At 39.0% G+C, this 26,642-nt stretch overlaps 1 protein-coding gene across 3 annotated transcripts in view; it reads right to left on the reverse strand.

The window, feature by feature from the left end:
- Positions 1–11,966: 11,966 nt before the first annotated feature.
- Positions 11,967–26,642, reverse strand: part of ABCA5 (ATP binding cassette subfamily A member 5) — a 96,743-nt gene continuing 82,067 nt past the window's right edge. For all 3 annotated transcript variants that reach the window (XM_039500855.1, XM_039500856.1, XM_039500857.1), the window contains 17 exons: positions 25,311–25,424; positions 24,402–24,572; positions 23,097–23,210; positions 21,811–21,948; positions 21,296–21,370; positions 20,316–20,407; positions 19,653–19,776; positions 18,704–18,821; positions 18,484–18,575; positions 18,158–18,333; positions 17,613–17,688; positions 17,424–17,518; positions 16,005–16,124; positions 15,626–15,775; positions 14,499–14,578; positions 12,764–12,819; positions 11,967–12,411 (listed from right to left, as the gene is read on the reverse strand). In XM_039500855.1, coding sequence (XP_039356789.1) covers positions 12,304–12,411; positions 12,764–12,819; positions 14,499–14,578; positions 15,626–15,775; positions 16,005–16,124; positions 17,424–17,518; positions 17,613–17,688; positions 18,158–18,333; positions 18,484–18,575; positions 18,704–18,821; positions 19,653–19,776; positions 20,316–20,407; positions 21,296–21,370; positions 21,811–21,948; positions 23,097–23,210; positions 24,402–24,572; positions 25,311–25,424 — 1,899 coding nt within the window. In that variant the 3' untranslated portion in view covers positions 11,967–12,303. The remainder of the gene's footprint in view (positions 12,412–12,763; positions 12,820–14,498; positions 14,579–15,625; positions 15,776–16,004; positions 16,125–17,423; positions 17,519–17,612; positions 17,689–18,157; positions 18,334–18,483; positions 18,576–18,703; positions 18,822–19,652; positions 19,777–20,315; positions 20,408–21,295; positions 21,371–21,810; positions 21,949–23,096; positions 23,211–24,401; positions 24,573–25,310; positions 25,425–26,642) is intronic.

A 26,642-nucleotide genomic window follows, 5' to 3' on the forward strand; every position in this document is an offset into this window, starting at 1 on the left:
TCATGAAAACTCAAGCAAACGTGAGCGACGCACCAAGCATCAGTAGTGAGACTTGGCTCTTAGGCATGGTAAAAAAGAGGCCAAAAATGCTATGGTCATAGATTAAAAAAATGTATTATTATTATTCACATAACATTAGTGCATGACAGCCAAGCAAAAGTGGGGCCTGTGACAGGGTATATAAACCAATCTTAGTAGTTAACTCTCCTCCAGGGAGCCTGTCCCAGGGTGCACCTGCATTGCCTTTTAGGCCAGGGGCAGGACTTGAAAAGGTGGAAGGGGAGAGGAGCTGACAGGCTCCTCCCAGGGGCAAGTGGCAAGTCTGACCGGAGACACGGGCTCTGAAGAGCTGCAGCCTGCCTGAACCTCTGAGTAAGGAATGTGCTAGCCTCAGAGCTGTGAGGCTGATGGAGGCGCATGGTTAGACAGGAGGAAAGACTCGAGTGCCTCAGGTGCATCTGGTGAGGAAGAGGTAGAGTTGTGATGCTGTAAAGTGGTCTAGCTAGAAGGCCAGGTCACTCTTATGACTGAAGTAGGCCAAAGATGACACTGGGGAAACTGAGGCAGCACTCCATCTGGACATAAGGGAATTTTCTGGAGTTACAGCTTTGCTGCAGGACCCCATTATGTGAGGCACTGTACATAGTACTAAATGGGTCCTGGCCCGAGTGAAGGACCTGCTCCAGGGCCCCCGAAAAACTCTGTGGGGCCCCTGTGGGGCCCGGGGCAAATTGCCCCACTTGCCCTCCCCCCCACACTCTGGGCAGTCCTGAATCTAGTCCAAACAGTTCCCTGAATGTCAAGGGCTCCAGGGGTTCCTACTTTGGCAGCTTCTGCCCTTATTGTCTGGAGTCTCTGGCTGGCTCCCCTCTGCACCCAGATGGTAGTGGAAGGAATTCATCATAATATCCCAGAGTGTGGAGAGGAATGTCATGTCTCAACGCTGCATTAAAATTATGGGGGTGGGCAGGAAGTTTCATGGAACACAATATTTTTCTTGAAAGAACAACCCTTTAATTTACAAAATTGGAAGATTTGCTGCCATTACATTTCTTTTATTTATTTTTGGAAAAAATGAAGCTCAACAGATGCTAGACAATGGGGTGTCAGGAAGCCTGTTATGGCTCCCGGTTTCACAGGGTAGACCTGCACTGGCCATAGGCATTGTTTAGATCTGACCAGGGGGCAGATTAATTCTATGCCAGCAGGCAACAATCCTCATGGGGCAATGTGCCAGCTGGGGATAATTGGAGTGCAGTGAATTTTGGCCAGGCCCCAGGAAGAGGCCAAGTAAGGGGTGGTGCAGAATGGGTTCATCCAGAAGCAGAACTGTCGAATTACCCAGCATGCTCAGTACAAAACACAACTAAAATGGAGGAAAGCCATTGGGAGCCAAATTCTGCCTTTTGTTCTGCCTGGGATACCTTCACTGAAGCCAGAGGTCTTGTCAAAGGGTAAGCGAGAGAAGGATCTGGCCCACTTTTTAAAACACAATCTCTTAATTCAGATCTAAATAATACATGAGCAAGAGAGACTCAGAGAAAGTATCTTGTGTACAACAAAATAAAATACATTGGCTAAAAATAATCCAAAATAGATTTGCAAATAATTTGCCACCACGCGCAGAGGCAGGCAAACACCTTCCAGTGCCAACAAATAAATCTCACGCATGCACACACCAATGCTCAGGTTCTGGGTTAACTTTGCAACTAGCGTCCAGCGACTTAAAGAAATTGATTTAAATACATGAGAATCATCCTGTGCAATTTTCTGCTCTATATGATCCAGAAGAAACTCCCTTGAAAAATTATAGGAACCAAAATGCATTCCCAGGTCTGTTCGGTCATGGGAAGCAATGAGAATCTTGTCTATGTAACTGGGGGCAGGTCCAGACCCATAAAACGTACTAACTTAATTTTTCACGGACTCTGTGAAGCTTGCCATAATATTTTCCTAAAGATAATTCACAAGACAACTTGAGTTTTTGCTCCAAAATAGAGATTTCACCATATTTGTTACGAAAAATCATGTTAGTGCACAAAAGGCCGTATTCTGCTCTCCTTTCACACCAGTACAAACGTGCAGCTACTCCACGGGCTTGAGTGGAGTTATTTCAGATGCAGCACTGGTGTGAATGAGAGCAGAATCTGGCCCAAGGTTCTATATAAGAACACCTTTCTAGTTATCCTAGCAGATAATTGTCTGGCTGTTTTTTAAAAATACTCCTGAAGCTTCAGAGCCTTCATCATTCTGTGGGGAGGAGGAAAGAAAAGTCATAAAAGGAACATATCATGGTCTGATGATGGGTACATCTTGGTGATCTGTGAATAAACACTGTCCCATGAGACAGCACAATCGAAGAAGTAGGTTCTATTTATTCCCCTGTGCTCGTGGGGGAAGCTGGCCCCTACTGAGGGATTCAGAAGCATTCAGGAGAGCTCAGTTAAGACGTACCATCTGGTTTTCAGTGAAGTTCTCCTTTGTCACTCCCTCTCTCTTCTGAGATACAAAACCGTAACTGGCATTATTTTGTCTTTGTGCCGATTGATAGCGGCGGCAGCTTCCTCTTTCCTCATCCCTTTCATGGCAGCATAAATCTCCAGATGTTCTTGCACAATAAGGTTTGGCCAGTGAGAGGGTTCGCCTGAGGCCAGTGGCTCAGGAAGTCAGTTGTATCCTCCTCTGGGTAAGAGGCAGCTGCATCTTTCCCCTCATCAGCACCTGCACAAACAGTTTGTTACTTGGATTTCATGGGATCTTGCGATAAACAAAAGTGTCCCTAGAAACGTTTTACTCTTTTCTCTTTTACTTTAAGAAGAAATATTATGGATCACACAGCCAGAAGAATAATGATTATTCCTTCATAATTAGACTGGGGTGGTAATCTGCATCATTCATAAGATTTCACTCAATAGAATCCCTGGGCACTATCTGGGATTTACACAACTTTACAAACAATTGTGGATATAAGACATCCCCAAGGGATAACTTCACCGACACCTGATTGATTATTATTTTGACACTCTCTGCTTCAAACCACTTAGTACCAAATCAATAAGAGCAATAATATTTTCCCCCAAAATTTTTCAGTAGTTATCATATGTGTAATTAAACATCAGACTGTAAATGACCCAAAGGAGTATGTGAAACAACCCTCATTCACATTTATTTTCAATGTCCTGGCCTTGAAAGATTTTGTGCAAAACGAGGATCCTCTTCTAGGATCAACATTTTAAACCAACATATGTGAAAACATCAAGCTCTGTTATAATGCCATATTGCAAAACTGGCATGGCTCAAAGAAATCATAAGGCTTTCTATTAAAAACCCACTTGATTCTGCTTCTACTGAAGTCAATAGGAGCTTTCACGTTGATTTCAGTGGCAGCAGGATAGCACTCATTGTATCAACATTTATTATTAAAGGGTACTGTGATATAATTCAGTTGGTCAATATGCGAGGCATCTCACTACAAGGGCTTCACATTAAATATGTATAAGAAACACCCTCCACCCTGAGATAGACTCTGGACCACATGAAGTGGCCTCTTAAGTTTTGGGGGCAGATAATGGAAACTTTTTTCGACCAGAGACAGGTAAATCTATGCACAGGGAATTTTTCTCCCCCTGGCTCTATTGAAGAAAGATCTGATAATGTTAGTGTAAAATGCCCCTGTGTTAATTACATTAACTGATACTAATTTGCATTGATATTTTTGCTCTTGGTTTCACTCAATTTTTTGTCTATCATGCTCTCTGTTTTTCACTCCTAGCTACATCACTCAGAGCTATGAAAGATTTTGCACCCTAGTCTCAAGCCTAACACTCAGGGTCCCTCATAACATCCTATGAAAGGATACCAAAATGGTGTCCAAAAAGGTTCTGAAGCTTCACTCTTCAGATGACACAAGGCTGAAGCAGTTAGAACCATTAGGCAGGAGATCCTGAGCGAAATTTAGTCAAAAAAGAAATGGCAGTAGCTCTCCAGAGCTCCTGAAGGACCCGTTGTTGGAGAATGCTCAATAGAGGAGAGCCCTCAAACTGGCTTACAGCTACCTCGTAGAACTAAAAATCTTAGAGCTAGGGGAGTTTCCCCACACGATTTGCTCTGGAGACATGAGGCTCAAGGCTGAGAAGCCTACCTAGATGATAGCTTCATAAAAATGCTCATCTGTTCCACTTCTAGGTCATTAGTGGCTGAATGCTGACAAGGTGAACTTTATGCATGATTCTTTCACCATCTGGGACCATGTGTGTTGTAAACTGCCAACCCTAATCAATAGGCATTCACATGTACCAGGCAGAGCATAAGTGCAATGCACCATGAGAGCAAGTAAAGCTATCACGCTCGAGAGGCACTGAGAAAGAATTGCTGTTGCCTCTTCACAACCTTCCCTGCAAATGCAACTTCTCTATTTGAAACAGACAAGAGGAGACTGGGAGAGTGGGGAGCAGCCAGAATGGGAGACAGTTTGGAATTGCCATTATCCACAAAGGAGAAAGAATGGAGCCTCTCCCTACCAGTAGGACCTTAAATGATGGAGAAGACTAAAACCAGCCAGTGGATCCCCCTGCTCCCTCCATGCATAGCAGTGAGATAAAGGGAAGCTCTCTTTCCAATCCAAGCCAGAGAGAGACTAAAGCCCTCAGCGGTGCCTGGAATACTTGGGTGCTGGTTTCTTATTTCTGGAAGTTCACCAAAAAACTGGAATGAGAAGGTACTAGATACAACGTGGGGGTCATGGGTAAAATGTATCTGACTGGTAGGTTATGGGAAGAAAATATTTAAGATCCATGGGACTGGCAGGCCCAATACGTGTTTTCCATCTGGAATACCTAGGATTGTCAGTGGGGAGGCCCATATGGCTGACTCCATGAGCCTCCAGTAGTGTCCTGACTCTCCTATTTCCCTTTGAATAGTTAATCCCAGAAACAACTACTTTTTTCTCTCCTGATCCTGCTGTCCCCCTTGCCTAAACCTTTCAATACCACCTTGATTCTCCACTGACCAGCCCCACCCTGGAATCTCCCTGCTGGCGTGCTAAGGGCCACTTCGTTTAAAAGTTTGTATGTTCTAAAATTAAATGTGGAGCCCAGCAACAGGATTTCCAAAGGCAGAAGAGCCTGATGACTATTGGAGGGTGAGTAGGGTAGGAACTGGGAGAGGCTGGAGAGTCATGCAGAAGGACAGAAAAAGACTACCTACCAGAGCAGAAAGCCAATTTTGAAGTAATGGAGACTTTTTATACTAAAACTTAAAGGACTAAGTCTATAAGGTGCCACAGGACTCTTTGCTGCTTTTACAGATCCAGACTAACACGGCTACCCCTCTGATACTAACGGACTAAATCATTCAGACTTTGAAGAAAAACACTGAATGCAATATAAACTTTTGCATTTTTTTTAGAATGGATTTGTATCCTTTTTAATCTGATTTTAGAATAAACTAGTTCACGATCCCTCACTCCTACCCACGGAAGCTTATGCTCCAAAACGTCTGTTAGTCTATAAGGTGCCACAGGACTCTTTGTTGCTTTTTACAGATCCAGACTAACATGGCTACCCCTCTGATACTTCACTCCTACTGTTATCATTTCACTGTTGCTTTTGCAAATAAAGGTCTCTTTAAAACACACTACAAGCATTTCTCATTTCTTGAAGGGTACTGCCATCCTGTGGCCATTTACATTTCATTTGTTTAAAATGACACCTTTTTAAAATTCACCATTTCTCCCTTTGCAGTTAAATGTAGTTTGATAAGTGGATTATTTACGACGTTTAGTTTTCCTTCTCACATTCAGGGGAGAAAAAAGCTCTCTAATGGTTGGCTTTGTTTTCCTTAAGTCTGAAGTAAAGCTCAGGACATATACCATTTATAGTTACATATTAATGAACAGGTTACTGATAATTTTAGTTCAATTTATTTAGTTTTCTGTTTTTAAGCCCCCTACAGAATCCTATATGAAAAAACGCGATAGGACAAAGGCCCAATTCTTTTATCTTTTAAGCCCGTTTTACACTGATATAATTCCACTGATTTACAGGCAGTATGAAACATCCACCTGAAAAGGTGCAACAACTACACAAAGTGCAAGGCCGTGGAGAATCAGGCCTTATATCATCACATACCTTTGGGCAACAACCTATCATAGTTATTTAGTAACAACTTGTTTCTCTAATGGTACAGAGCCATTCAAATAAAGCCCAAGTTGGCACTGACAGAAGGTTATCATGCAAAGGCTGTTTAGTGAACTACATGCTGGTCACAGTCCAGTTCCTAGAGGTACACATCACAAATCACATCACCACGATTGGAAAGCTTTTTGGAAGTCTCAATAAACTGGACAAGGATTAAATACCCTTCTCTCAAGGTATGTCTACACAGCACACGCCTTACGGTGGCATGTAGGGTACATACACTGCATGTCCCCTAGCACGGTGCTGCTTAGGCAAGTCAAAACACATTCGAACCCTGTGGGTATGTACCCTACAGCTGCTCTACAAGCAGTGCATTCCCTCCCCTATAGTAGGTGATCCCTCTAGAATAAAATGTAGGAGCACTGGCCAGACAATGTGGAGAAACTGGAGTGCTGCTGCCTTTGTTGTATGTGTTCTGTGGCTTGAGGACCTCAGCCTTTAGGGGGTGTTTATTTAGTAACATATTTCATAGTTACTAAATAAACAGCAAAAAATGAAAATAAGTAAAAATTGAAAATTCACTTTAGGACATGAAGGCATGAACTTTCCAGCTACTAGAAATAATGGCTGACTGCACCACAGGCAGACAACCTCATTGTCATGGCCCTAAGTAACTTAGGAAACTAAGTTCAATTGAAGATGAACAAGATTGATGCTCCTAAGTCATTTTGGCGCTTTTGAATATTCTACCCATTATTCCTTACATTTAGCACAGCAGAAAAACAGATACGTTGTAAAGATGTGAGCATTAGCAATTCAATCCATCTTTATTTCAACAGCACTTTCTATTGGGAAAAACAAAAAGAATTGCCAATTGTTTTACAAATACAGCAAAATGATAAAAGAAAAACAAACATATGTACAAAATTAAACATAAATGCCCAAGAAAACATGACTAATATCAGGATGTGCATTAAAAGAATGTTAACAATGCTTAAATAAAAATTATTCCTGCTACGAAAGAATATAGCACATATCAGATAGATAAACTAAATCCAACTGTACAAGATATTTTAAATAAGGATTTTTCATGATAATGTGAGCAAAATCTGAGTTATCAGAACTCCAATACAAAAATACATCCTTTTAATACTACTAAAGCAATTTTATCTTCAAAGTTTTGTATTCACTTTTACTAACTGATCCTCACAACATCCCTGTGAGATAGATAAGTATTATACTCATTTTATAGATGGGGAACTAAGTTAATTGCCCAAGGTCACCCAGCATTATCAGTGTCAGACCTGGAACAAGAATCCACAACTACCTGGCTTCCTGTTATATTGTCATCTGAGGTTGCGTATTACTTCTCTATTATGTACAGTTTGGGTTAAGTTTATTATTTATAGTAAAATACCAACAAAAGCCACAAAGAGCAAATATAACATTTTAGTCCTAAAGTTTTAAGCTGATATCAATTGTCTTTCCTTGTATTTCAATATATTTGATCTTCCATATAATTTTCTCTGTTTTTGAACTTTATTAGGCACCAGATATATTGTGGATTTAATTGGGCAAATTCTGCTCTCGCTTATATCTGTGTAAATTCAGAGTAACCAACAATGGGGTTACTGCAGTGTAGATGAGAACAATTCTGGGCACATTTCTCCTAGATTTTAATAAAGCCTTTGATAGAAAAGTTGGTGACAAACCTATTAGAAAATCAAACCCTATTAGAAAAGTCAGAACACTGTTACTTGGCTATTCTGATAGAATACAAAACTGTTTGAACGGCTGGAGCTCAGAGGAATTATTCATGAAAGAGAATCAAACTGGAAAGAGGCATCAAGTCTAACAAAGAGCCCTAACCTGGCAAACACAGTATTTTCATACATCAGAAGAAAGAGCAAACTGTACATTAATAATATAGATGACACCATGTTGGAGTAATTGTGAACACAGTGAAAGGCAGAAGTGACCTAAATGACACGAGTTTAGAGACTAGGCAAAATGAGACCAGATGCAGTAACTCTACAATTTGAGGCACTTCATCCCGAAGAATAATATTGTTAAACTCTAGGGAGCATGAAGGTCACGATTAGCATGTATAAGTTTGTAGATAAGGATAAGGGAATTTAACCTGTACCGTCTGGAGAAAATTTGGTTCTGGGAATAAGACAAATGTCCTACTTGCCCAAAAGGCAGGAGGATGGAGGATCTCCCGAAGTCTATTATCTATGATCTTTTGGAGAAAGAAAAGATTCATTATTATTTTTAAGTTTTTCAATCCTTTTGGCCAATTGTGTTTTTCTGAAGCTGTTATATCTGCTACTGGCAGTGGATATGTATTGAATGTGCCGGTGTGTGAGAGTTAACTAGATTTATTATTTCAAAATGTATTTGAATGTGAAAAAAGTGAAACAATGCTACATCAGATTTCTCATATTAACCAAATAAGACTGCAAACACTACCCAATGCTTTTATAAAAGTAAAGTTAGTCTATATAATAGGTTTACTTTAAGATGATAAAAAGCAACTAAATAATATTATGTTGGAAAGATACAAGGCATAAGCATTACATTTTATTCACATAATGTATGTGTAGTGCAGATTATTACTCATTCACTGAGGCTCTGATGCAAAGAGCATGATCCTGATCTAAAGCAAACTGAAGTCAATGGAAAGGCTCCTACTACGTACATTGATTTAATGGGTTTGGGTTCAGACCCTAAGAGTTTAAGAATGGGATATGATGTCAGTAGATATGAAGTCAGAGGTAATGCGGTATCATGTAGTGATAAAGAAAGTACCAGAGTAAAACAGATATGTAGAATAAATGGGATAAAGACAGCACATCAACACAAGCTCTGGGTAATGATTATTCTCAGCCTCATCTTTGTTATAGATACAGAGAAACTTCCTTATTAAATTGAACAAATGTCTGCTCTGTCACTGAAATTTAATTGACTGATTTAAGTCAGTAGTAAGCTCATTTACTATACAGTTTTACAGCACCCAGCATAATGGGGCATCAGTCTCTAGATCGGGGTAGGCAACCTATGGCACGGGTGCCGAAGACGGCACGTGAGCTGATTTTTAGTGGCACTCACACTGCCCGGGTCCTGGCCACTGGTCTGGGGGGCTCTGCATTTTAATTTAATTTTAAATGAAGCTTCTTAAACATTTTAAAAACCATATTTACTTTACATACAACAATAGTTTAGTTATATATTATAGACTTATAGAGAGAGAGAGAGAGAGACTTTCCAAAAACATTAAAATGTATTACTGGCACACAAAACCTTAAATTAGAGTGAATAAATGAAGACTCGGCACACCACTTCTGAAAGGCTGCCGACCCCTGCTGTAGATGCTACTGCAATATAAATGTTAAATAAATACATTACAACAATAGCAATAGGGTTCCATGAGTTTGGCCCAGTCAGTGCCTTAAAACAATTCAGCAGATAATCATTCTATTTCAATATAAACTGAGTTACATTACTCCACATTTCAGTGCAAGATGGTTCCACTATCTATGGCTTATTAAAGTGGACAGACTGACTGTATACCAGCTCCTGAAAGGTAATGCACCCTCTCCCTTCCCACTCAGCATAGCGGCACCATGCAGGGTATCAAGGTCTAAGTGGGAGTCACAGGCTCAAGTGCAATATGTAAGAAAACAAGATCCACATAATTCCATGCAATCCTAGATGTATAGAGAAAGAAGCAAAAACTATACACATATCGGGCTCACTCCTGCCCCCTCTGTCAATTATAAGACTTGCATTGAAATAAACGGGAGCCTACACAGACAGAATTAAGCAATCAATCAATTTTACATTAATTATTGCCCAATGGGACACAATGTTTGGGAGCATAACACTTTGATTTATAGCATAGTTTTCCGAGTTTTGAACATTTCAGAAAGGAAGATGATAGGAATTTTCTAATCTTAAAGTAAACATATATAACTGATATGTCTTATGTGTCATGTGTCGTCAGATATACAGAGTATTTGCCCAATGCATTTCAATTAATACATTCTACAATGCAATCGATTGTTCAAAAACCTGAATTTTGATTCTAAAAAGTTCAGATTAAATAGCCAATTAGATTAATCAATTCTTTCAATTTTAAATCAAAAATATTTTTCTTTGAAACCACAAACAGGATAAATATTTGCTCTCAGATCTGAGGATGTAGAACCACACATGGGCTCTCTTATTATTTCTTCTGAAAGAACAATTTTGCCAGAAAGCAAACAAAAGTATTCTTAGCGACAAGACAATATCTGCATTTTGAGCTTACTCTTTTTGATTTATGGTGAGAGAAAATGAGCATGATAGAAATAAGAAAGCACTGTCAGTGAACTGGACATGTATTGTATTGCCTCATTACTATCGTAAAAAAGATATATTAGAGAGTATTGGTGCATAAGCCTGTAAATTCGCTGTCACAAAAAATGAACACATCTAAATAAATGCCTTTTAAACATGTGTTAGAACATGTGTTCAATAAAACAGGTTGTTTTAACAAAGAATACAATTAGAAATGCTCACATTTATGCAAATTCCATAAAGATATATTCATTTGGTGTTCATGCTTTTACAAACAGAGACTGAAAAGAACCTATCCATCTTTGCAAACCACATTTAAACTCACAAGTGCATGCATGATAAATTTTTATGCAACCTGCAAAGGTAACTTGATTAGAGTTACACCTGCCAATTTGCATTAAAAAGGTACATAACGATTAACCACGTGCCATATTATACTAACGTGTAAATATTTTTATGTTGAGTGGATCCCAAGTTAAATTTATTATATAAGTTAGGGCCCTATTTAGTGATGAATGTTGAATTTCCTTTCCCTCCTGTATCTTTTACTAAAGCAAAAGGGCCTCTGGCCTCTTCCAAGCAAGTTTGTGAAGTGACAGCTGTGTCCCTCATCACTATGCTATATATCTATCATGTGCCTCCTGATCAGTGGGGAGGTGCTAGCCCAAAAGAGGGCAGAGATTAGTTAAAACACACAAGTTACACACTCTGAAGCGGCATAGGACTGGAGGAGCGTTAGGATGAGAAGAGACTAACCAGTATGGTCATCTGGATACTAAAGCCCACATATAGCACAAAGAGGAGGAGTTTAAAACTGAGATACAGCAAATAAACTCAAGAATTTAGGTGATGGAGCAGAATCCATAATAGAGGCACTGTTGTACTATATTGATTATTTTGGATAAGGAGAGTTGACCTGAAATGTACATACCAAACAGGAGTATCAGGATTTTGATCAGCAGGATCCAATGGGAATTTAAAGACAGCCTACAGGTTAACAGAATTTTAGGTATTGGTATTTGGTATCATATAAACAATTTAGGCTGAACTAACCAGCATCATATTCCACGATGAATCCTGGAATCAGGCAGTTAAGTCTGTAGAGCAATGTATGCTACATGGAATTTTATGCAGAGGATGTGACAATAAAGCTTACCAGAACCCTATCAGGCAGTTCAAGCTCAAAATTGACCTCCTTTGAACATCCACCTTATAGCTACATGTTTACTCCAACTCAGACAAGTCATTGACTTCTGGCATTGCTATATCCTCTTTGCTGACTTCTGCTTTTGTGACTCTTTTCTAGTGCTGTTGTCCTGGTTCTGTGGACCTCTGCCTTTGGTGGAAGCTGCCTCTTGAAAGATAAGCAAGGCAGAAGTTTGATCCTGGAGTTGATCAATTATATACTGACATTACATACTGAATAGCTGAACAAGCTCAAGGTTGGAATTTCTAGAAGCACAGAGCACAGACTGATCAAAACAAACAGGAAATTATAAAGAACTAAATTGTTATTTACCATTTCGCTTCAAAACAGGACAGAGTAAGGCGAGTGGATCAGAAATTTAAAAAAACAGACAAATTATATGCTAGCAATGAGAGTCCTCACAAATAAAGGCATTCCCACACTTGCATAATATCGACGGATAAGGCCAGGAAGGGGAAATATGCTCAAAGTTTCCAAATATTATTTTTGTTTTTCCAAGTCAGATATTTTTCTCAATCTCAACTGCTTTCTTAGTACTCAGCACACAAACAAACAAACAGAGTCAGACAAACGTGAACTGCAGTGTACATCTATTGACTCCTACAGTATTTAAAGAGCTCAAAAAATGACTCTATCTTCCTGTCTTCTTTCCCACCAAAGCGTGCTGTTTAAGGTTCCAAAACTGTTATCTTCCTCTTCTTGTTCTTTAGCAAGTTCCACAAAAACCTAAAACGGATGAAAATGGCATCAACAGTGTATTCTGTGTAAGAGCATTCAGACTGCAAGGATCGGAGTGCCTACCAATCCAAGAAAATTCATAGAAACGAATCACAAAAGTGGTACCTATTGCACCAGTATCTGAATAGGTATACTGATCCTTCAGAATGGAGACTTAAGAACATAAATCTCATTGACTTTCAAAGTAGGAGTGTAAGTAAGAGATCTTAAGTGCTTATGTCAATTTTGGAAATGGCACATCAGGTCTTACTTAGTCACTTTTGAAAATTTTACCCTATAAAACTATAATCCACAGACTTTTTTTTGTTTACAATTATGAAACAAAATTTGCTTCCTATACCTGTTCCAGGGTTCCTTGAGAAAAGCTGTACTCCTCGATATTAAAGGCATGTTTTGCTGTTAAAAGGATTAGAAAGAATTCACATTGAAAAACAATTAATCATCAAATGCCTCAAAATGACTTTATTTAAATCTATATTTTCAAATATCTACTGTTAAATTCACTAAAAATACAGAGGAGTTTTACAATTAGATTGCCCAGCTCAATGCAATGCCACGTGAGAGCAACTAGTGCAGGTCTTTGGTTGCCGTCTCCCTCTCTCCAGAGTGGCAGGGAATGGGAATAAAGACTGGAAGGTGGCATCCACACAGTCATAGGAATTAGAGGTGGAAAAGAATCACTGGCAGTGTCATCCATCCAGCAGCACCAAAACAACCTCTTAAGACTATGTGTCGTGTAAAGGCCTCTAGCTGCATCTTTACGGAACTGTTTTAACATTAAACCTTGGAATATATTTATCAACACTCCACCCGATGGTCCTCAGTCCTTACGGCCTATTTTCTTTGCAAGCCTTAAAGCATAGGGGTATCCCCGTGCCCAGTCACAATCCTCTCCCAAGACCTTCCTCTCCTGTATAGAGTCAGGCTCACCCTCTGAAGGTGTCTTGGGGCTGCATGAGGTGCAGCAAGGTCCTATTCCACAAGTAAAAACTGTTATGGGTTTAGCCTCAACTCCCAAGCCCTACCTCTGTGATAGGCTACAACCACCATAAACTTTCTCCATTTCCACTGAGAAACCCAGTGACCCCTCCAAGCAATATCCCGATAGCCTTGTAAAAAAAAGGGATACGTTTACCCCCTCAGGTCCGGGCATTTTGAACTGATATGCTAATACAAGGTAGTTCCCAGACTCCTAGGGATGATATTTAAATTATCTGTACAGTGCCAGGGCTGTGAAAGTGGCTATTCAGACAAATACAAAAAGGGTTTCTTTCAAAGGGAATATACAATCTGAGTTCAATATTGCAATGATTCATAAAAGTGTGTGCATTTGGTGGTGGGCATATGGGAAAGACAAGGTTACAGTGATACAAAACATGCTTTTGGGGTCTGATCAACACCACTGACTTCACATATTCAGAGATGTTAAGGCGAGAAGGGACCATTATGTTAATCTATTCTGAACTGTATAACACAGGCTATAAAACGCCATCTGGCCATTGATTTACCACAGCATCTCTTTATGAAATGCATCCAATTTTGACTTCAAAGATTAAACAATGAAAAATCTACCACATCTCTTGGCAATCTGTTCCAGTGGATCATTACCCTTACTGTTCAACGTTTGCACCTTATATCCAGTTTGATTTTTTCTAGCGTCAACGTCCAGTCATTGAAGCTTGTTGTGTCCTTTGTCTGCTAGATTAAAGAACTCTCTAGAATTAAATATATTCATCCACTGTAGGTATTTATACACTGAGATGGGAACTGAACCAGTCCCTGTTGCATTCACAACAGGGACTGTTTAGTTCTTTTTACCTTGAATTGTGTACATAGGTTAAGAGTACAGCAGGGTTATATAAGTTAATGTGTTATGAGGAAAGAAAGTTAAAAGGGCATGAGTCATGGCGTGGAGGTTGGCATTAAAAAGCTAACCAAACCAAGTGAATTTTGAGGAAAGATTTGAATAAGAGTAACGTTACATGGTACATAGGATCAGGGGAAATATTTCCGGCTGCATGGTAGGCAAAATGATTACTATTTACTTTGCTTGCTTGGCAAATACTTGGTCTTACCTTCTTCCAGTTTCAAAAAAGACTGAGAGAGCGACTGTACATCTTCCTTAGGAATTTTATATGCCAAAATGGAGGCAAAACTGGGGGAACAAACAAACAAACAAACAAACATAAAATACAGTGTGATATTTTCCCAGGCCAAAATTGCTGAAAACAAAAGGAAAGAAAAAAGTTTCACATGACTGAGCATAAATTCATTTTCTAAAAGAGTAAGCAAAGCACTGCAAGCTAATCATATAGTAACACAGGGACATAGGAATTACCATTTTGGATCAGATTATTTGGTCCACTAACCTGAGAGAGGCCAGAACCAGCCAGGACTCCTTTGAAGACACTATCAAAATTCGGTGTCACCCCTCTTTGGCACCTGAGACAGAATCATCTGCTCTGTCCTCACTAATCAGGTATTCTCTTTGGTAGACAGCTCAAAAATCTCCCAACCACCTGGTTTAGTCCATTTAAAAAGGGAAACTCCCAGGTTTGTTACATCCCAAATTTCTTGGACCAGGGCAGGGGTAAAGATCCAGAATAGAAAATCTGTCACCATATGATCTCCTTTCTGAGACTGACCTCTCCACCAAAACTGCCCCACCTGAAAAAATTCTTTGGGTATTTCTATGATGGCCTTTTCCTGGGTCCTTGTGAACAGTAAACAAAGTAGAATAAGATATTGCTGTTAAGAGTTTGCATTTATCCACTGACAGAAATTCAAGTAATTTAGTGTTTCAGAAGATTTATGGAAGAACTCTTGATGACGGGACAAAAGGGATGTGGGCCAAATGCTGAGGCCTCCTAGAAGAGTCTGAGCTACCTTCAGCATTTGCAGGACTATGGGTACCATCCAAATCTCTTGGAGTGGGAAAGAGGTCACTCTCAGCAAGGAAATTACCATCACAACTGTTACACAAGCATACTTTTGTTCTTGCTATCAATACAGGTATTTTTCTTTGCTTGCTTTCACATGTTCTCTTTCTTAGGCTTATTTTTATACATATATATTATTTAAACTGTGGATAACATATCATCACTAATTACTTACTCATAACACACTGACAAAAATGAAACATGCATTAATACAAATATATTTTTTCCTTGTAAGGACCGGTCCTCTATTTAATAACTTTTACCTTTCCTGATGAGATGCATTTGGGAAGATGTGCAAAATTTGCCTGCGAAGGAACTCCACCTGTTGTACGTCTGCTGTTTCTTTTAATTTCATTTCCAAGAAATAGCCTCTGCCAAATTTACTCTTTAGATGCTGAATTGAACCAATACACCTACAGATTGTTGAGACAAATATTGTTTGTCATGTAACAATACAAAAAAAAGGCAGAGCTGTTTTCAATAGTTTCTTTTGATGAATTAGATTATTTTATGAGAGGTTTGAGATGAAACCAAATGTGGCTGTACTTTTTTAATGCTATAAATGTGTTCAAGCCGAGACACACCATGTTTCCTTTTACGCAAAAGTTCCGAATATTCCTGGACTACTAAAGTCTACAATACCTTAACTGTCCAGACACCAGGATTGCAACGCGATCACACACAGCTTCAGCCTCTTCCATATAATGAGTGGTCAGAATAGCTGCTCTCTCTTTGCTTTTAAATGCTGCTCGAATTGCCATCCTGAAAATTAATGAAAAATAATAACTACAGCTACAAATTACCTTTAACATGACATGTCATGTTGGGAAAATAATACTTTAGTTATAATTAACACAAATCCTTAGCCACATCATCAGCTTTTTTCATTCTAGGGCAAAGAAAAGCAAATGTATCCTATTTCTTTTCAGTTATTCTCAATACAAACATATTAATGTAAGTATTTTGCAGGGATTTGGATGCCCACTAGTTTCTTAATCCCAACAGCCTTATTATTAAAAGAAAACGCTAATTTAAAATGAAAAGTGAATACTGTGTAGGCACAAAGAAGCAGTTACTGATCCTGTATTGATTCTTGCCTATGCTGGGCCCTGGGAGGAAATGTCACAATTTGGGGGAAAAGAAGGAAACATTTCTTTGGTAGGTTATTTTTCTTTAAAATGATGAAAGAAGCTGCTCAGAAGTTTGGATTGTCAGAGTAAGTTCTAGGAGAGATGGGTTAGTAGGATAAAGAGCAGTTGCAATGATCAAATGTGCACGATAAATTCTTTTATCACATGGTTCTGCAATGTGTCAGCTGGCTCTGGAATTCATCTCATGGATATTACTATGACAAGCATGGTATATTGTGTACCAAACACACAAAATGATTTGCTACCTGGCTTTCAGAGGCACTGTCTCTTTCTCCATCCTTTGTTACCACACTGGTGACAAGCAGAGGAATTCAGACTGGAGCTCCTTTGGTTTAACCTCATAGCTGCGCACTACCCAAGGGAGTCCCACAACTCTGAAACGAACTCTCCTTCCCATCACATTACAAAGCCTACCTAGTTTCTCAGGCACCTGGGGAGGGAAAGCTGCAGGAAGAGGATGAATTTGAGGAGCTCGGTTTCTTATTCCTCAACGGGGTGATATTATGGAGGATTCTATTATTTTTGTCCATTGTATTCTAATTATGATGAATTTTAAGTTGCTGTGACAGCACTCAGTTGTGAATGTATGCTTTTGATTGTTATAAATCAAATGAAAGATTTATCTTCAAAGGGAAATAAGCAATTAATCTGCAAATGATGTGAAGACAACATGCAGATGAAAGCAGTTTATACAAAGCTAGATTCTCGGCAATGCACAGAGGTAGCCATCCTTAATGCTAACAACAGTTATGCACATGACTGGAAAGAAGAAAAAATACTTTGCCTATATTAATCTATGACATATTACCACTGTGAGCTTTGGAGTAAGAGTATTACTACCATATTATCCTACAATGTAGTCTCTTTTAAAAAAAAGTCTCTTGTAAGTGTGGCATAATGTTACACTCACCAAATGTGCTGTTTCGCTTTAGGATCCATACCAGTAGATGGTTCATCTAGCAACGTAATCTGGGGATTACCCAGCATACTTAGCGCAAAACATAACTGACATGAAAGAAAGAAGGTTAAATATGATTATACAATAGGCTTCATGTTATGAAAATACTGAATTCAACTTTTTAAAAAAACATCTTCATACCTTGCGCTTAATTCCGACTGCTAATTTCTTTGTTGTTTTCTGTAGATGGGTTTTCAATTCAAGGGCCCTTGCAATGCTGCAAAACACCCAATGCACAATATCTGTCTCATCAATCACTGAGAATGTAGTTTAAGAAAGCAAACAGATTATTAACCCTCAAAATATGCTTTGTAATTCCTCTTAGTACAATTGTTAAATAACTGATTGCTCTGCTAATTACAAAAATTATTCTAATAATGTTTTTTTAAAAAATCCTTATAACAGTTTTTACATTACTAGATCTTATGCCTCTCACTTAGAAATCACTGAGTATGCTGTATGTTTTCAAGGTGAAATAAAATGTATATAAAAATGAAAAGGTATTACATATTGTTGGTTTTTTCCCTTCCAAACCCTGGTCACTTCTTGCTCAAACTGCTAAAAGCAGCCTACTATAGTCAGATAAAAACAGAGCACAAGAAACCTATGACATCTATTGTTAGACTATTAAACAGAACCCAGCTATAATAGGAGTGCAAGCAAAAAATGCTGCAATTAGTTTTTACCGTTTTATAACTTCTTCCACATCAGTTTTACTCATTCCTTTGATAGATCCATATATTTCAAAATGCTCCTGCAATGTAATATCTGGCCATAGTGGATTTATTTGAGGACAATATCCCACAAATTTAGCAGAATTATCCTCACTGTTCAATCCTAAAGAATAGTCTCCTATCAGCACCTGTGGAAAAGACAGTCCTTACTCAACAGTATTTTTATGGGGTTTGCATGTCTTTATAAAGACCAAAAAACTTATTTATAGATACTGGTGACCAAAATGGTAAGAAAAAAAAAATAGATAGCCTAATTCATTTTCAGCCACATACTGTACCTGGCCAGCAGTTGGTTCAACGTCTCCCACCAGCATATTAATCAGGGTGCTTTTCCCAGCTCCATTTGGTCCTAGCAATCCAAGTATTTCTCCTGAATAAAAATAAATAAATAAATAAAAAAGACATACGAAGTGTTACCCATGTGTCCCAAGAACAAAAAGGAACTGGTTTTTTTTCCTGAAAAAATAGTAGTTCAATGGTAACTCATTTCATGCCAACCTTTTTTTACGCAAAAAGAGACGTGTTTAGTTGCCACTTTCTTTATTTTTCTCCCAAGAAGAAAATCTTTCCTTTCATCATATTCTTTATGCAGACTGTTGACCAGAATTGCTGGTTTCTAAAAAACAGAAGAGAATATATTAATTATTTTTTAAAACATAAATGACAAAAACACTCTCGCAAATGGACAAACTGTTCTTTGACATTTACCGAGGTTAGACAGATAGATTAGATAATCCTGTCTTCTTAGTAAATCATTACATTTCTGCTTCACCATGACTACACTTCTTTCTTAGGGACAAGTAGGGGTTATCACCATTATCTCCACTCAAGAGTCCCTGTTTTTCACTTCTAAGTCCTCATTGTCTATACACTGCAAAACCATTTTAAGGGTCTGATTCTGCACCTGATCCCTATGCAGACAACAAATACTGAGAAGCAGCAGCAGAATTACGCTCAAGATTGCTGTCAGAGTTGCTCATGTACATTACACAGCACATCTCCTCCTCCTCTAGGCTTGATCTCAGTGGCTTGAGGAACCTAATCCCTACTAGCCTGAAGTGTGAGTACCCATTAGCTTGGAATCTAAAAGTACCAACCCAGCCAGACACAGAGCTGTTCTTAGGGCAATAATTCTAGGTTTTACCATGGGTAAGAGGTGGTAAGTGGAATAAATTGACATACACAAGGAAGGCAATGGAAACAAAAGAAAATAAGCACTGGTATCACGTGAAAAAAATAGAATCCTATTTGCTCATCTGAATCTTTTTAATATAAAATAATTCAAATATAACTAATTCAGAAGACAAAACCAATATCTAGTTCTAATATTTACAATTAAGCATTAGTTTATTATTTCAGAGCTGGCACATGTTGATTTAATGACAGCAATTTTATCTGATCTCACCCCGCCCCCTCTGATTCAATCATAATTACACAACACAATTACCTCATCACAGCTCTGGCAGGTTGTCATTTCTTTGACCCACAATCTCTCTGCCTTTACATCTTCATCCTCATTCTCATTATGTGGATCATCTCGAAATTTCCATGTTTTGATCTTTGTAGAAGTTCTAAAGAGAGGAACGAATATTAACTTATGTCCAGTTGTCTTTAAACAGACAAAGCTCCCAGGGATTTCACTGGAGAGCTGCCCAATTATGGACAGAAAGATCAAGTCCTTTGTGTTTGTTAGACAATAAACTCATGCAATTAGCCATATGTGAAGGGGAGAAAAAAAATCAGTGGAAAACAAGTCTTTAAAAAAATAAAATTCAGTTGTCACTTAAAAAGAACTGTTATCAAAGGGAATAAGCAAAATACTGCACTAAAATAAGGCTACTGCAAGGTCACACCATAGAAAATCAGATCATTTAAATGTAAACAAAGCCCTTTCCTGATGATTCTTAGCTACAGAAACCAGTGAATATTAAAATTTTAAAACATCAGTATAATGCAATAGGACATATTACTCCAGTGACAAAGGGATTTTTGTTTGATCTTTGGTGTGCCTTCTGCTGCACATTAGCTACCCCAGTTAGTGCTACCAATACTATCTTGAGATGGTTTTTTCAATACAGAATAATAAGAGATACTATTAACCAACACAGACCTGAAAAATGGGTCTTCTCTTATCGATTTACCTCCATTTTTCACTTCAAGATATCGCAGGAGGAACAGCCACACTACACATTGCAAATAAGGCTAGGACAGAAAAACAATTACAGTTAATCAAAACATTTCTAGTCCCTTGAGGCCAAATGGTTGTCTATGGGATGAATGCTATGAAATGTTGATTTCCTCCCACCATGAACGTGTTCATAACAGACTCCATGACAGTGAAACCATGTCACTAATTAATTCCATTGGAAGTCAGAGGGGTATATTTCCAAAAACTGTTTCATATGGCATGAGGTATGTGTTGTTATAATTAGAACATACTTCCAGGTATATATATAAAATATAAATGAGTCATTTAAGAGTGAAATATGATTTAAATCAGTACTTTTTAATTAATATTTCAGAAATGGTTTTCTGAAGTTTGGCCCACAAAACAGAACAGAGAGGAGAGGAAAATGTTATTTTAAGTAAACTGGATATGGTAACTTTCTCTTTTAAAGGATCCACTCAAATCTGTCACAGGCCAGACCCTTTATTACTACGTGAAGGCTGTAACTTGGCCTCAGTTAAATGAGCCAGTATGTTTCAGTCCAGTTCCTAGCAGACAAGAGTCTATATCACAAAAACAACACCTCAGCTGGGCACTCATTGACAGACTCAATAGGGAGGTTAATGACTGAACGCACAAAGATTGAACTCTTCCATGATCCCAACCAGCAGTCTTATCTTCCAAGGGTAGGGCTGAGCCACACTATGGGGGCAGTAGGTGTTGAGCTGAGGGAGTCGGGCAGCCTACGCTGCTGTTGCCTATTCTGTAATCATTTTTTGGCTGCAGGACAGTAGTTAATCCACTATCTCTTATAAGCATTAAACAAAAATCTTAAACACCTTACAACAGGAATGTCTTTAGGAAGTGGCTTTCCATTCAAAGTTAACATTTCCTAACATTTCTGACAAATAACTGGTGCTTACCGCGATAACTGCTACCAAGAGTTTGTCCCAGGGCTCATGGTATTTTTCATTCTTTTGTAGGTGTTTCCGTGATACCTGACAATGTGACAAATATTTACACAAAGAACTTTTCATCAAATGCTACGTTTTACATCTAAATTTAATTGCAGATTATAATGAACTATTTAAGACATTTTATTTATATACTTTATGAGACTGATTCAGGTTTGCACTGGCTTTACATCAGTGCAATTCCATTGACTTCTGTGGAGTCACTCCTTGTTTACATGGAAGAAGAGAGAGATCAGAATCAGTACCAATGTATTTTGTCAGTTTCAGACTCCCAGTAATCAAAACAGCTCAACTCACAGACAGAGGGACATGGAATTTGCCTTTATGTATTTAACAAATGCTCTGTTTCTGCTATGTATTCTGCTAGCCCATGTACTGGAGCCCCTGAAGGGAGTTTCAAAGTTCTAAAGTTAAATTCCTCATAAAAAGGAACCAACCAACATCCCAATACCCCAAAATCTTACCTTTATAAAACTAATCAGGCATCCGATAAGAGGATAGATTGGAATGAAGGCACAGAACACATAATGAAAAATGGTGGATATCATGAAATATCTCATAAAGAATGCCACTTCAGTGACAACAGTAGAGATCAAAGCAGTCTAAAAAAAAAAGAAAAGAAAGGAAAAACCACACATTTTTATCCAAGCTTATCTCACAGACTGACATGGTCATAAATTTAATACAAGTTGTGACAAGTTAGAAAACTGTCTGTATTATTTCTTAGGAATGTTATGTATGACTCGGTTTCCTTGTTCAATTTTATATTGCTGTCTGACTCAATGCATTAAAGCAAGCTCTAATGGGGGGTTGTTAAAGTACCGAGGATGGGTAAAACAATGACACAGATGAGACAGCTTCTCAGGTACCCACTTAGCCTTCAACTGGGGGAAAGAACCTACCTGGCTGGCACCAACCAAACTAGCATGTTTTCCTATTTCAAGGCTAGGGCGGATATGAAACGACGCTGAGGGGTTCAAAAGGTGCCATGGCAGAAAGGTAAGGAAGAAGTGGTCAGTTCAGCTGGAAGCTAACAGGGACACAGTCAGCCTGCAGCAAGGCTGACATACAGACACAATGACTTGAGACCCAGGGTCTGGGAGCAAGTTATGTGTAACTTGGCGCCCAGAGAGAATGGGGGACACCAACGTTGTCATGCCTACCTAGGGGAATGCCACCTGTAAGACACCATGCATATAGGTCTTTGTTATTTTTAAATCCACTTCTCTCAGCTGCGCGTACCATCTGAGCATCTTTGTTTTGAAGAAACTGCTTCTGCATATTATTACCAGAATTCTGGCTCAGTTGCACCTACTAGGTAACATGGTTGGCACCCAGAGAAGTGTAACCCAGAGACCTGGTTGGAGAGTGGTTAGACTGCAGTATTCTACACCAAAGAGAAGTGGAGGGCCAGACCTGCTACCAGAAAGGGGTGCACTCGAGGGACTGGAGGATGGTCTCTGAAAGAATAGCCGGCCCAGAGACTGTGACACAAGTAATCCCTCATCTTACTCCACTCTGAGTATAATTATTCAAAAGTGTCTGTTGCTCTGGCAAGTATATTTCCTCATATTTAAACCATTTGTCATTTGCTTAATTTATTTCCTTTTCAGTTGCAAGTTAGAGAAATGTCAAATGGTTTAAATATGAGGGAATTATTTTCCAAAAATGATAACCAAAAAAAACGTTGATTGGGCTTTAGGGGAGAAAATGTTTAAAGTTAAGTAAATACAACAAGAGGCTGACTTACCATTGAAAAAATAAACGACCAAAATTCTTTGGCATTTTGCACTTTTTTAAAGGTGAAAGAGAGCACGTAAGTGAACAGCACTACTGATGGTACATAGCCAATAAGGCAGAAGATCTGCAAGGGGAAAAAAAAACATTTTTTAGAACAGGGTTTCTCAATCGGGGGCGCCGCTTGTGCAGGGAAAGTCCCTGGCGGGCCGGGCCGGTTTGTTTACCTGCCCCGTCCGCAGGAGCCGCAATCGGCCGGACCTGCGGACGGGGCAGGTAAGCAAACCGGCCCGGCCCGCCAGGGGCTTTCCCTGCACAAGCGGCGACCCCTGTTTGAGAAATCCTGTCTTAGAAAGATTCATCAAATACTGTGCTGTCAGAATATTCAGTATACCCAGGGGTACAAACCTGTTATTGACATTTATTTTGTAAATGCCTGAATACTTTGAAAGTACATTTTCATCTCCAGTTGATCCTCTGTAAGTTAAAAGCTAATTTAATTGTTTTGAGATGCTGTACTCAGCATTGTATGTGCTATTAAAACTTTCTGATAAAAAATGCAAGCAGGGCAGCAAGTCCCATCTCTCAGTTAAATTTAAATCTTCTCTTTAAATCATTTCTCAAGTGGCACTATTGGGACTCACATAAACACTAATGATACGCATATTTTGGCAAGTGTTGCAAGTCTCATCCTCAATTAATTTCACTGACTTTTGCAGAAATTAAAACAAGAGCAGGCAAGTTGAGGGAAGGGATGGAACCACAGGCAAATGACAGCATTCCAAATATGAAAAGCTCAAAAGGAAAACTCAAAGTTTCATAGTTCTCACCTAAGAGAAGAGCTCTAGCTCCAGGGTCCTGAAGCATGGGCCCTGGAAGGCCTGGGATCCTCAGCCCCAGGGCAGGGGACCCTGGCAAGCTTCCCCAGAACGGGGACTCTGTTAGCCTCAGCTATCAAGGAGCCCCGAGTGTGGGAGCTGGGGCTCTCAGCTCCCTGTCAATCTGCCAGGCAGGATGCTGTGAAAGTGGCACCTTGGAAGTTTGTAATCCCCAGTAACCTAGCAGGTGGGCGTGCTGGTAGGAAGCTAGTCAAGTTTCTAACAGAAATCTGCCTGGCAGGCCAGGTTCTATCAGAACTTTGTCAAAACTGAACGGCCTCCATGAAACATTTAGATTTCAGCCATCTGGCAAAGTCCAGTGAAATAACGTTTGGGTGAAATTTTTCCGACCAGCAAACAAAAATGAACAAGTCATATTTCATATACATTTTGATAAAGCACTTTAATGAGAACAGAGAAGTAAATAAAACTAGACTTACAATAGCAAGGAACTTCCAAGTATCAAAATAAACACCACGATGAAATGCACATAAGCTTCCTATCATCAGAACAAGACTAATGAAAAATAAAGGAAAGTCAATGACTGCTTGTCCACTCCAGTAAGCAGATGGATAAAGACCTGAGATCTTAAGTTGAGTGTAAGCTTTGATCTGTTAGAGGAAAAAAAAATTACAATAGGTGTCAAAAATGCCACAAATGGCAGTTACGTTAATTCTTATCAATGCTTAAACAACTTGGGCCTAATTCTGCTCTCAAATATACAGGCTTTACACTAGCATCATTCCAGTGTCTTCACTGGAGTTATTCCCAATTTGCAATTTTTAGGTGCCAGGGGAGGAGGTCTGTGTATCCACATTTTTCCACAAAAGGACTTGTTAGTTTTGGGAAGAAGGGACAGAAGCAAAACACGCAGCAGGAATATGGACTGAATGCCCTCTATGATCCTACTTTCTTTCGTTTCAGTTGTGCATCCAGCTGGTGGTAGCTTATGAAAAGACTAGAGTGTTCAATTCCATCTCCAATCTACAACCAGTTCTTCTATATGCCAAAACCCCTTGTTTCTGCTCACATTCATATTTGATTCATATAATTTGTCTCCGCAACTATTTGTTAGTCTTATATAAAATTTAACCTACGTACATTTATTCCTGGGGTAGGTGCATCCAGTAAACAGTCTGACACATTTAAATTTATTTGAAAATTGAGGATTCCTGACAGACCACTTGGTTCTGAAGTTGTTGTATTCTCTACAAATCATCCCACCACTGCGTCCCAGACAACAACCATTACCAAGTCATCCAGTAATGACCTTAGAAGAAGGTTTTACATTTGTTTACATACTGAAGATTTAAAATGACCCAAACGGCATAGTTCAAACTGAAGATTACCTTATGGTTTTCTGCATTTTCCATGGCAAAATATGGTGGCACCCCCGTTACAATGATTCCTAGTAACAGCACTTGAAAAAAATCCTCCAGTCTGAAAACTGTGTCATCAATTTCCTGAAAAATAATTAGACTTCAACACTGGGAAATTAGAATATACTAGAGACAAAAAACAACTCCTCAAACTTTCTTTTTAAAGTTTCTAAACATGATTTCCTGTGCTCTTGTACCTAGACTCCTAACAATGCCACTTTAGTTACAGCTTATTATAAAAGCATACAAAACTTTAAAATATCATTTTTCTATATGCAGCATGTATGGCAATGCACAAGCCTATTCTATCTGATAAGTGACGTTTATGATATAGACGGGACTGATTACCATTTAGTTTCATAGCTGTTAAGACCTTTTACACAGCAGCTGAGATAAAAACACTGCAATAAAGTGTTGTGAAGATTTTTGTGCAGTTTATAAAATTAATATATTCAGAAGAAAAAGAAAATGGATAGTTGACTAATGTAACCTTCTCTTTGCTATCCTTGATAACTGCAACCTTGCTCCTCTCAAGTCTATTGAGAATTCTGCTGTTAAGATAATCTTATTGCGCTAAACGCATTATCACATATTTTGAGTCTCTCTTCTGGCTCTTTGTTCATCTCCCCATCATATACAAGCTTCTTGAGTGAAATCCTGGCCCCAATTACGGTAAGTCAATGGCATAACTCCCATTAAATTCAACAGGACTAGAATATCACCCTTTGTCTTTATCTTTAAAGTCCTTCAAAACTGAGATCCACCCTACCCAGGTGATCTAGTAACCCATCAAAACATTGACCTCCACCTTCGTTCCGCCAAAATTCCCAGCCTTTACTGCCCACTAGTTCAACCCTAGACAATTGTGTGCTTTCTCCCAGACTGTGCCTTATACGTGGGAAAAACACTGATAAAATTCTACCTTATCCTGTTCCAAATCCCTCCTTACAACGCACCTCTACCACAGTCTAATCAAAGCTAGGTGGGTGACAAGCTCTGATCGCTCCTCTTGCCCGCTCCCTTTCCCACTCCATTTCTTGCTACCCCCAACCACCAATTAAAAAGTCCCAGCCCTACAGTACATAATTAACAAAGTTGTGCTAGTTCATCACCATATTAATTTGCTTTTGTGTCCTATTTCAACCCCCTACTAATGCTCTATTTGTGTCCTTAGGTTTGGGAACATCTCTTGCCTATGTCTGTAGAGTGCCCTGGATTGGGGCCCTCAGGCATCACCATAATATAAATTATACGTAGTAAATATTTATATTAAAAAATCTGAATATGATTTTTGTAATTCAA

This window comes from Mauremys reevesii, linkage group 15 (genome assembly GCF_016161935.1).
Source record: "Mauremys reevesii isolate NIE-2019 linkage group 15, ASM1616193v1, whole genome shotgun sequence".
Lineage (NCBI taxonomy): Eukaryota > Metazoa > Chordata > Testudines > Geoemydidae > Mauremys > Mauremys reevesii.